At 37.4% G+C, this 13,551-nt stretch overlaps 1 protein-coding gene across 1 annotated transcript; it reads left to right on the plus strand.

Annotated features, from left to right (window-relative positions):
• The first annotated feature begins 3,963 nt into the window (after nt 1-3,963).
• Nucleotides 3,964-5,843, plus strand: LOC142750624 (olfactory receptor 5G9-like). The gene is made up of 2 exons (XM_075859620.1): nt 3,964-4,027; nt 4,852-5,843. The coding sequence occupies exons 1-2, from the start codon at nt 3,964-3,966 to the stop codon at nt 5,841-5,843; spliced, it is 1,056 nt and encodes a 351-aa protein (XP_075715735.1).
• Nucleotides 5,844-13,551: the final 7,708 nt, after the last annotated feature.

The raw sequence follows: 13,551 nt of genomic DNA on the forward strand, positions 1-13,551 counted from the left end.
GCCAGAAATGCCCTATGTATAGTATTACTAAGAGACTCGTTCACACATAGCAATTTTACCAAGGGATCTGGTCTCAGCATAACTCAATTGTTCTGATTAGCTGCAGCTCACTGAAGCTCTGGAGGGTTTAGGGTATGTTCACACGATGAGAGGCATTTACGTGTGAAAAGACAGACTGTTTACAGCTGCCTCGTTTCACACGTAAATGCTCCTCCTCGTAATATACGAGGCGTCTGTGACGCTCGTATATCTTGAGCTGCTCTTCATTGAGTTCAATGAAGAACAGTTCAAATTACGTGGCAAAGAAGTGTCCTGCACTTCTTTGCCGAGGCAGTCAATTTACGCGTCGTCGTTTGACAGCTGTCAAACGACGACGCGTAAATTACAGGTCGTCTGCACAATACGTCGGCAAACACATTCAAATGAATGGGCAGATGTTTGCCGACGTATTGTAGCCCTATTTTCAGGCGTAAAACGAGGCATAATACGCCTCGTTTACGCCTGAAAATAGGTCGTGTGAACCCAGCCTTAGAGATTGGCCAGAGATCAGACTAATGGCTTATGCAAACGAACGTATAATATGTCCGTGCAACGCGCATGATGTTCACGAGCCTCGCACGGACCTATGTTAGTAAATGGGGCCGTTCAGAAAGTCAGTGATTTTCACGCAGCGTTAGTCCGCTGCGTAAAACCCACGACATGTCCTATATTTGCCAGTTTTTCGTGCATCACGCACCCATTGAAGTCAATGGGTGCGTGAAAACCACGCATGGCACACGGATGCACTTCCGTGTGCCACGCGTGATGAGCGCTACAGTAGGCAAAACTATGAATGAAAACAGAAAAGCACCACGTGCTACAAACATACAAACAGAGTGTCATAATGATGGCAGCTGCGTGATTTTCATCACGCAGCCACGCATCATATGCTGCTGACACACGGAGCTGTTATGGACATTTTGCGTGCGCAAAACACTGCGTTTTTTGCGTGTGCAAAACACATACGCTCGTGTGTATCCGGCCTAAGTGGAAAAATAGAGAAAGAAAATATAAAACAACTGATAAAATATAAATAAAAATCAATATAATGGATATGGGATGATATGTGGAATCTAACCAATTATAAAGGTGGTGAATAGACTAGTTTAGCATAATATATTGTTCTTCTACTTTTTAAAGACAATATGTATTTAAATAAAAAGTATAATATTTATAAGTATATATATATGTATACGATTATGATGATAAGATCAGATTATCTCTATATCTTGCAGAGATCATTGGTTGTATATGTATTTTTAACCATATTTTTAACCATTTTTTGATATGTATGTAAATTTATATGAATTTAAATGTTTTGTGGCTATATAAACTTGTCAATTAGACACGTCACACATGCCCCAGAGGAAGCCGGAAGGGCATAACCCAGGGTCGGGCGAGAGCGTTTGGCGTGCCGCCTAGAAATTTTAAAGATTTTTACTTACCTTGATGCCTTTATTTCTTGTTACTTCTGGGAGTATGGATTAAACTTGGCGTGGAGCAATCTTTTTTCAGAGGGTGTTGCACTATGTGTCTTCCTTTTTCCATCTATTAGAGACATAAGATCCTTTTTCTACCAGGAGTTCTTTGAACGTCGAAAGACAATAGGGAGCTCTGTGGAACTACAGGGATAAGAATTACCATTCACACCCTCATTGGATTGCGGATTGTCCACTGGATTTTCTGGTAGAGAGTGTCCATACCGAATGATATTGGACTGTTACTAGTGTCGTCTGAGCGGTAAACTTAACTGTACTTTATACCAAGTGTGTAGCGTTATGCTAATGGAATTTGGTCTGCAGTATGGATAACAGAAGACCAGCAGCAAAGCAATAAGGGTATGTGCACACGATAACTGCAAATATGTCTGAAAATACGGAGCTGTTTTCAAGAGAAAACAGCCCCTGATTTTCAGACGTTTTTTGAGCAACTCGAGTTTTTCGCAGCGTTTTTCGCTGCGTTTTTGCGGCATTTTTTACGTCCATTTTTGGAGCTGTTTTCATTGGAGTCTATGAGAAAACGGCTCCAAAAACATCCAAAGAAGTGTCCTGCACTTCTTTGACGAGGCAGTCATTTTACGCGTCGTCGTTTGACAGCTGTCAAACGACGACGCGTAAGTTACAGGTCGTCGGCAAAGTACGTCGGCAAACCCATTCAAATGAATGGGCAAATGTTTGCCGACGTATTGGAGCCGTATTTTCAGGCATAAATCGAGGCATAATACGCCTCGTTTACGCCTGAAAATAGGTCGTGTGAACCCAGCCTAATGGGCCAGGATTCAGTGGAACCACAAGTCCCTGAGGACTCAACAGGCTAACCAAGTTACCAGGAAGCCACAGTCCAGCAGGCGAGTTCTGACTCCAGTAGTGACTGGGAGTACTAAACCATTCAAAAATATGCGCTCAGTGGCCCCATTTGTCTATCCCAAATTTATATCCCTCATCCCCGTGTCCACTGGTGTACAACAGAGGGAGGGAGGAGGGAAACGAATGCCCATCCCCTACGTCTGACATTAGACGTGCACATGGGTGGAATTGCTAATTTTTTTCCGGACTGAATTTCGGATGGAAAAAATGCAGCGGAATACATACAGTATCAGCATAGTAGATGAGATTTAACAAATCTCTTCCACACAATGCGTAACAATTTCGAGCAGAAATTAGACTGCGGTGCGTATTTTCCAGACCACAGTATGTCAATTTTTCCGCCGGAAAGTGGTCAGAATTGCAATGTTTTTCATACCAGCATTGAGAAAAACGCAGCAAAATACGCACCGTTTTCTGCCGTAAAAACCGAATGTCTGTGTTTTTCAACGGAATTGCTGCAGAAAACCCTTATTCCCCTTTGGGTGTTTAATCGGAGCTTCGAGAAAGTTTTGTGCTATAAACATTTGTAGAGATTGTCAATTTGATGGAGCTCTACAGGGCGCACACCAGCAAATGATAGAAAGCGCAATGGACTTGACAGTAAAGTATCTCACTACTGCTGTAAAGAGAGGAGGGGGTAGTTCCATTAAGGACTGTATCTAGAAAGTAAACAGAGCATAATATAAAATAAGTTCAAATAAATTGTTAACTTATAGCAAAAAAAATAACTAGCAACAGTTCTATAAAATAAGCGAAAAATATTTTTGACAGTACTGTCCCTTTAACTCCTAGAATTTACACATGTTATTTTTTTCTTGATGTTTTCTTTATACAGATAAATTTTAAAACTATTTTTAAACAAATTAATTTTGATATTCTTAACATCCAGCTGGTAATTACACTATCATTTATATTCTTCAATTAACCTAAACAATCGAAGACTCATGAGACATTGCCAAAAATTCTCCCAAGACTTATTCCGCCCGGCACCTTCCCTGCATTTTCTATATAAATATCTACAGGTCGTCCATTATTAGCTCATATTCTTGTGTCTGACGGACACACAACATGATTTAGATGTTTTCTTAAATTCCATTTATTTGCCTTTGGGACAAAATTAAGATTCAAAGATAACAAAAATTTTAAAATGATTGTGAAGAACAAAGAACATGATGTAAGTATTGTGAGGTGACCTCTGTGATACAAGAAATAATAAAGACTTTCTAATATGACGCTACAGCGTTCCAAACTGCGTCTGTAAGTGACATCAGCACAAGAACTGTGCGTCGGGAGCTTCATGTAATGGGTTTAGATGGTTATTACACACAAGCCTAAGATCACAATGTCAGGTGTCGGCTGGAGGGATGTAAAGCCACTGGACTCTGGAGCAGCGTGTTCTTTAGGGTGATGAACTATGTTTCCCGATCTGATGGACCAAACTGGGATTGACTAATGCCAGGAGAACACCACCTACATAGTGACTACCGTAACATTTGGTGAAAAATGGATAATGGCCTGGAACTGATGACACATTTCTGTTTCACTATCTGGCAATCTGATGGACCTTTCTGGCATTGATGAATTCCAGGAGAAGGACCCTACCAGAATACATAGTGACTGCTGTAACATTTGGTGAAAAATCGGTAATAGTCCGGGGCTGATGTGACATTCCTTTTAAAACCCATGGTTTTGAAATAGTCTGTCCAACAAGCACATATAGGTGATCAGGGGTCCACATACTTTTACCCAGATTGTGTACAAACATCATAATCTATTTAGATTTTATTATACATTACCCATTTTATAAGAAGGCAATTGTCTCATTAGTCCCATATAAGGCGTGTTTTTTTTTATTTTTATTATTAGTTTTTTTACTATAATAATTATTGTTATTATTGTTATTGTTATTATTGTTATTGTTATTATTAATATATTATTATCGTTATTATTATTATTATTGTTGTTGTTGTTGTTGTTGTTGTTGTTATTATTATATTATTATTGTTATTATATTCTTTTTATTATTATTATTATTATTATTATTATTATTATTATTATTATTATTATTATTATTATTGTTATTATTTAATAAAATCACATTACCATAGTCAATATGGAAAAAAAGACCCATTACCGGTAAGAAAAAATTTATTTGATTCTAAATATAACTGACAAGCAATATAATCTGAATTCTAGAATTATATGACAAAATTAAGTGTTACAATCTGATTGTGTCATTTCATCTATTAAAAATAATTAAAGTAGGGAATGTTGGTGGGAATAATGATGCACACATGTCATCGATCATGAATGATAAACAGTATTTGAAATAGTAGCTTAGAAATATTATTTAGAACTGTCACTGATTGCGTAAGGGACATATTCGACATTTCTTATGTCTATACGATATAACATGTTACTGTCTGGATCATTCTCACTCTTGTAGGTTATGATAAAATAGTTTCTGTTTTTGGTTTATTAAATCATGACTATCTCTTCTACACACAGGAGAACAATCTGACGACGGTCACTGAGTTTTTCCTCTTAGCTTTTCAAGTCAGTCAAGATTTACAAATTTTACTTTTCTTTCTTCTCCTGGTGGTTTACTGTGGGACATTATGTGGGAACCTCCTGATCATCAGCCTGGTGTCCACCAGCAAGAACCTCCACACTCCAATGTACTTCTTCATCTCACAACTGTCCATCAGTGACATATTGTTGACCACGACTATTGTCCCCAACATGCTCCATATTATACTTAGTAACGGGGGGACCATAACTTTTATTAACTGTTTGACTCAGTTTTATTTTTTCGGTGTCTCAGAAGCATTTGAATGTTTTCTCCTCACAGTGATGTCCTATGACAGATATGTGGCAATCTGTAATCCCCTCCGTTATACCTCTATCATGACAAGTGGACATTGCGTGATTTTGGTCGCCATCTGTTGGTTTCTTGGATTCTTCATTATTTTGATTAACATTATAACAACATCAACGCTAAGTTTCTGTGGACCAAATATCATTGACCATTTCTTATGTGATCTTGTTCCCTTATTAGAACTTTCCTGTTCTGATACCTTCATTATTCAGCTGGAAGTTTATTTACAGAGCATTCCCATTGTAATAATCCCAACCACAATCATTGTAATGTCTTATACTTATATCATTTTAGCAATCTTAAGGATTCCCTCCAGTATTGGTAGGCAAAAAGCCTTCTCCACCTGTAGCTCCCACCTCATTGTGGTCTCCATATTTTACTGGACTCTCTTCGGTGTCTATATTATCCCAACCAAAGGACAAACAGCCACTATAAGTAAGATCCTATCCCTGCTCTACACTGTGATTACTCCATTCATAAACCCCATTATATATAGTCTACGGAATAAAGACATTAGGAAAGCCGTACAGGAAACACTTCATAAGCGTGAGATCTGGTAATTAATTCCTAATATTATATACACTATCTGGCCAAAGGTATGTGGACACCTGACCATCACACCTATGTGAGCTTGTTGTACATCCTATTTGAAAAGCATGGGTGTTAATATGGATTTAGCGGCTATAACAACCTCCACTCTTCCGGGAAGACTTTCCACAAAATTCTGGAGTGTGTCTCAGGAAATTTGTGCCTATTCGCCAAATGGTCATGATTGAGGTCAGACACTTATTCTGGGGGAGAAGGTCGGGTTTGCTATGAGCATTCCAATTTATCTCAAAGATGTTTGATGGGATTGAGGTCAGGGCTTTGTGCAGCAACTCGAGTTCTTCCACATCGTTTTTCGTACTTCTCTAAACACCTCAAATTATGTTCTAAGATTATTGTACATGTTGTAAATAAAAAGGGTCCATATGAAATATGTATTTTTAATGTTTAATTGCTTTTATTAAATAAAAACTGGTTTTATCAATAATAATTTGGTTAATTTCTTTATTTTCCATTTTCATGTATTTTTTAAATATTTTCTTTAGTTAATTATTTTTATGTTCTCTTTATATTAACTTTATTAAACATTTATTAAAGTTACTTTACTTAGTGTTTAATTTTTATTTTTTATTTATAGAGCTATTATTTTTCTTAATTTTCTTATTATTATTATAACGCACCTGTGTATTCCATTACATTACTGCCTGAGTAGATATATATGTGCCCTACCTCACCTTTCCTCTCGACTCACCATATCTCGAGATGAGTGGCGTGTGATGACCAGCTTTGAAAAACAACATCAATTTGAGATGCTCCATTATGTGAAGCCACACGGTGGTAGTGATATGTATGGAAAGTTGTTGAGGGTTTTGATAGCATGTCGCAATAATGTACGCATGTAGCTATCTTTATCTTGACTCTGATAACTTGCTGCAGCCTGATATCACACAACAAAAGTCATTGAAAAAGTCAAGATAAAGGATCTTGCCACTGTGTATTTAATGCGTTAAAAGTCCAGATAAAGACGGCTGCATCTGTATTAAATTTGAATTGTGAGAAATTGGAGTCCTTAAAGAGGTTGTTCGGGCACGGACAACTGATGACCTTTCCATAGGATAGGTCATCAGTATATGATCGGTGGGAATCTGACACCTGGACCCTGCACTAATCAGCTGCCTCCAGGCACTGGATGTCCATGCCAAAAGCAGATGGTTCCGGTCATGGAATAGCGACCGAGCTGCAGTACTGCACTTACTTATTCAAGTGAATAGGAGCAGTGACTACAGACATACATCACATTCATATCACTTCTCACATACATACATACATACATACATACATACATACATACATACATACATCACCACTTTCATATCACTTCTCACATACATACATACATACACCACCACCTTCATATCACTTCTCACATACATACATACATCACCTTCATATCACTTCTCACATACAGGCATATATCACCTTCATATCACTTCTCACATACATACACCACCACCTGCATATCAATTCTCACATACAGAGATACACCACCTTCATATCACTTCTCACATACAGACATACACCACCTTTATATCACTTCTCACATACAGACATACACCACCTTCATATCACTTCTTACATACAGACATACACCACCACCACCTTCATATCACTTTTCACATACATACATCACCGCCTTCATATCACTTCTCACATACAGACATACACCACCTTTATATCACTTCTCACATACAGAGATACACCACCTTCATATCACTTCTCGCATACAGACATACACCACCTTTATATTACTTCTCACATACAGACACACACCACCTTCATATTACTTCTCACATACAGACATACATCACCTTCATATCACTTCTCACATACATACAGACATACATACATACATACATACATACATCACTACCTTCATATCACTTCTCACATACAGATATACATACATCACCACCTTCATATCACTTGTCACATACATACATCACCTTCATATCACTTCTCACATACATACATCACCACCTTCATATCACTTCTCACATACATACATACATACATACATACATACATACATCACCTTCATATCACCTTAGTATGTTCTAGCAGGCAATATGGAAAGACATATATGTGAGATATTACACGGACCATGGTCACTAGAAAGTCCAGCAATCTAATAAATGTCACCACTATGATTATATTATATTATATTGAGGCCTGTGCTGCTTATGACAATGAAAGGTTTAAAGAAGTTGACTCATAAAGACCACTCCTGTCCATATGACCTATTATTCCCAACAGATCTGGTAGATAATGTGCTGTGCCCAAGCACATTAGTCAAAACTTTGCAAAATATCTCATGTGTATGGGCTCCACTCAACTCACCCCTGATAGCAGATGGCATGGAAAAGGAGGATCAGCCATACTGGATTGCAACATACCCAATCCTTTGTTAACATGAGAAATAAGCATCTGCTAGATGGTTCTGAAAGCAGTTTAATCCATCTTCCCTATTGAAATAAGCATGCATGCTCGGCTGAGTCGAGAATGCACGTTTATGCTGAAGTTGGGAGAAATAACGGTCAGACAAACAAGCGTTACCGTCTTTAGTTTCACAGTTTTTGAACTGGCCTTTAAGGATAAACACTAAGGGCATGCCCAGACGTGGCAGATTTCTTCCGCCACTGTCCACATCAATGCCGCACAGAATCTGCGTTGCAGATTCTGTTGCGGCTTTGCCTAAAATGGGCATTAAATTGATGCGGACTAGCCGTTGCGTATTGAGGTGAAAGTACTTCCCTTCTCTCTATCAGTGCAGGATAGAGAGAAGGGACAGCCTTTTCCCTAGTGAAAGTAAAAAGAAATTCATATTTACCCGGCCGTTGTCTTGGTGACGCGTCCCTCTTTCGCCATCCAGCCCGACCTCCCTGGATGACGCGGCAGTCCATGTGACCTCTGCAGCCTGTGATTGGCTGCAGCCATCACTTGGACTGAAACGTCATCCTGGGAGGCCGGACTGGAGGAAGAAGCAGGGAGTTCTCGGTAAGTAGGAAATTCTTTTTTTTTCCAGGTTGATGTATCTTGTGATCGGAAGTCACTGTCCAGGGTGCTGAAACAGTTACTGCCGATCGCTTAACACTTTCAGCACCCTGGACAATGACTATTTACTGACGTCGCCTAGCAACGCTCCCGTAATTACAGGTGCACACACGTAGTCACCCGTAATTATGGGTGCACACACGTAGTCACCCGTAATTATGGGTGCACACATGTAGTTACCCGTAATTACGGGAGCCCCATTGACTTCCTCAGTCTGGCTGTAGACCTAGAAATAAATAGGTCCAGCCAGAATGAAGAAATGTCATGTTAGTAAAACCAATACGCTCCGCAGCACACATAACATCTACATAACATCTGCAGACTTTATTGCGGAATTTTGACTCTTCATTGAAGTCAATGGAGAAATTCCGCAATGAGTCCGCAACAAGTCCGCTACACGTCCGCAACAACCATTGTATGCTGCGGACACCAAATTCCGCGCCGCAGCCTATGCTATGCAGCGGAATTGTCCGCAACGTGTAAACAAGCACAACTAAAAAGCTGTGTAAGGCAATGGAGAAACGTGTACGCTGCGGATTTCCGCTGCAGACTGTCCGCAGCGGAATTCCAGAGCAATTCCGCTACGTGTGGTCATGCCCTAAGAAGAACTAAAGGTGGCCATGCACATTGGATGAATGACGGCCGAACCTGCTATCTAATGTGTATGGCAGTATCCTGACTCTCCCCCGACATCTGCTGTTGGGGGAGAGAAGGATCGGTCAGTTGGATGTCAATATGCCCGATCCTTTAGTTTGTTAGAATATGAGGTGTCTGGCAGAGGTTACTCCCTTCTCCCTATTGAGAACATATGCTCGGCCAAGGGTGCATGTGTTTGGGGGTTTGGGAAAAATAGCTGTCCTCATTTATCTGTCTGACAGCTATCTAAGGAAATGTATATGAATAACTTTAGTGTTGTTTCTATTATCTGCCAGGTTGGCTGATTTACCAACACGTGAAGAACTTTTTAGGATATTGATTTGTAGAATTTAGTCACCAAAAGTGAATAAAGTTTAAAACAATCACATCACATCTCTCTATTTTGGCATTGAACACAGTGTGCTCTCCATTTCCAAGTAATGCACAGGATTAGTAATTTACTTATCTGTTTTTATATGACATTTCGTGCCACTATGGGTAGTATGATACCATTCTAATTGTGATTATTATTGAATGGCCTATCACGTATACGCCTTCACAGCACCTGATGTGGGTACAACTCTAGTTAAGGGTTAATCTATCTACACTTACTCAAAATTACACTCACCTTCCATTCAGGTTGCAAATTGAGCATAAATCACACCCCAACACAGTCCACACACCCCTAGATACACCAATTATTCCACCACCTCTCGAATATGGTGATAAGTCCCAACATTCACATTACACTGCTCTTCGGAAGTCAAAAGTTGACACACAAGGCTATTCAGAGACTCTTCAGAGCATACAAGAACCAAAATACAAAAAAGCGACTAAATAAGATGAAATAAAAACATGCAAAACTGTTAAAAAAAATAACAGTGAAATAAAGACCTATAAGCTTACAATCGGCAGAGTCTTCTGTTTGCTTGAGGGTAAGGAAACAATGCACTCATGTAGATCTGACCCCCAACATGCGAATATTTGTATGATACCAGTCATATTTTTTTATATTGTCAGTCCTGGGCTCAGGTTTCTACTGTACATCACAAAAACATAGTAAATGTTTTCCTGTGGTGTGCAGAGCTAATTTAAAACCCTGCCTCCATTTAACATCAAGACAAGGATAGATGGATTAAAAAAAATAGGCCCCATTTGTTAGCCACAGATCACAGTTACCAGAATGTGTGAGCCCCAAATAAATAAAAAAACATTCTAAAAATTCAAAGTCAGGAAACCTCCATAGGCTGGGTTCACACCCTGCGCTATTGTGGTGTTTTTAACATGTTTTTTTTATTGTTCTGGTTGATGAATCCCATTGAGAAACATGAGAGTTTATGTACCAAAACAAAAAAAAATGCACGTTAAGACGCAACAAAAATGCACAGTGTAAACCCGGCCTTAACACGCTTCTGGTTCTATTACTTAAACCACCAGGATAAAATAAGCATAAAAAATGATATGTAAATTTGTGTTTTGGGAGTAAGACCACCGTGTTCCCTGAAACACCAGCAGATGAGTTTCTCTCATCTCTAGTATTAATTATTATTGTTATTTTTATTTACTATTCATTGTATGATAATATAGAGGTGTCTGACTGCCTCTAAAATCCTGCACAATTATGTACTATAAGACAAATTTTAAGCTGAAAAACACTGGTAGAACCAACATGATACATAGAAGCTGTAGAAGCTGCTCTAGTTGTAAGTTCATAGACATATTTAGCTCTTTTTTTTTTTAGAAGGACAAGTGTGCCTACAAGTAACATAAAAATGTCAACGACCAGTAATAATTCTACTAATATCAAATGATGTAAACAATATTAATAAAAACAATAATAATAATAATAATAAATAATAATCGTGACATTAAATAATAATAATATTAATAATAATGATGATAATAATAATAACAATAATAATGCTATAAATAATAAATTATTCTAAAAATAATAATTCATAATAAATACAAATATTAATTTGACATTAAATAATAATAATAATAATAATAATAATAGTAATAATAATGATAGTAATAATAATAGTAATAATAATGATAGTAATAATAATAATGTGACACTAAATAATAATAATATTATTATTATTATTATTATTATGAAGAAATTATACAAATAATAATCCATTTGTTATTATTTAATATATTTAGTTTATTAAAATGTAAATATGAATTTTAAAGTAAATTTAAATGACACTTGAATTACAGACTGAGTTAATAATACACCATTAGCACAACGCACTTACAGCAAGGATATAATGAGCCTCGTGTATCGCAGAAGTTCTGCCTCATGAGGGAATAAATATGGAGTTTAGTGAAATAAAATTGAAGAAGTTTAATTAGATAAGAGAAGGAGACATTAGGGAATAATAAGACCTGTCACTATTATAATGTATTTTTATATCAGAGCTGGAAGACGTTACATTGTATTTCTCATGTACTTAGATCCTTCATATATTAATAGACACTAATAATATCATTGATTTTACACGTCAGCTGCTGAGCTCCGTTACAACGTCCCTGGTGCCGCAGCTAGAGATGAATAATTATATCAATTCTACTGTTTACATGAAGTTTATCCCTAACAAGCCGATCTCATTATCTCATTGTATCAAATGTATAATTCTCAGGAGAGGTCAATAGAGGAAAGATTACAGCTAGACTGAAGGAGATTAACTCTTATGTGGCAAATCTGCTCATATAATTGTAAAAGAAACAAGACAAAATGCTTACAACTACTGATATTATTATTACTATTAATATTATTTTATTATTATTATTATTATTATTATTATTATATCTATATTATTATTATTGATATTGTTTTAAGATGATTATTAATCATTTATTATTACTATTTTTTTTTTATTATTATTATTATTATTATTATTTTACTATGAATTTTATATATCTGTTAGAAAATAAAATAATAATGATGATGACAGTATATCACATTCTAGGATGCATACAGATCCGGAGTTACATTCTGTATTAAACTCCAGAGCTGCACTCACTATTCTGCTGGTGGAGTCACTGTGTACATACATTACATTACTTATCCTGTACTGATCCTGTATTATACTCTAGAGCTGCACTCACTATTCTGCTGGTGGAGTCACTGTGTACATACATTACATTACTAATTCTATACTAATCCTGAGTTATATCCTGTACTATATTCCAAACCTACACTCACTGTTCTGCTGGTGGAGTAACTGTGTAGATACATTATATTACTTATTCTGCACTGATCCTGAGTTACATCCTGTACTACACTCCAGAGCTGCAATCACTATTCTGCTGGTGGAGTCACTGTGTACATACATGACATTACTTATCCTATACTGATCCTGAGTTACATCCTGCATTATACTAAAGAGCTGCACTCACTATTCTGCTGGTGGAGTCACTGTGTACATACATTACATTACTTATCCTGTACTGATCCTGAGTTACATCCTGTATTATACTCCAGAGCTGCACTCACTATTCTGCTGGTGGAGTCACTATGTACATACATTACATTATTTATCCTGTACTGATCCTGAGTTATATCCTGTATTATACTCCGGCGCTGCACTCACTATTCTGCTGGTGGAGTCACAGTGTACATACATTACATTACTTATCCTGTACTGATCCTGAGTTACATCCTGTATTATACTCCAGAGCTGCACTCACTATTCTGCTGGTGGAGTCACTGTGTACATACATTATATTACTTATCCTGTAATGATCCTGAGTTACATCCTGCATTATAATCCAGAGCTGCACTAACTATTCTGCTGGTGGAGTCACTGTGTACATACATTACAATACTTATCCTGTACTGATCCTGAGTTACATCCTGTATTATATTCCAAACCTACACTCACTGTTCTTCTGGTGGAGTAACTGTGTAGATACATTATATTACGTATCCTGTACTGACCCTGAGTTACATCCTGTACTACACTCCAG

This window comes from Rhinoderma darwinii, chromosome 3 (assembly GCF_050947455.1).
Source record: "Rhinoderma darwinii isolate aRhiDar2 chromosome 3, aRhiDar2.hap1, whole genome shotgun sequence".
Taxonomy (NCBI): Eukaryota; Metazoa; Chordata; class Amphibia; order Anura; family Rhinodermatidae; genus Rhinoderma; species Rhinoderma darwinii.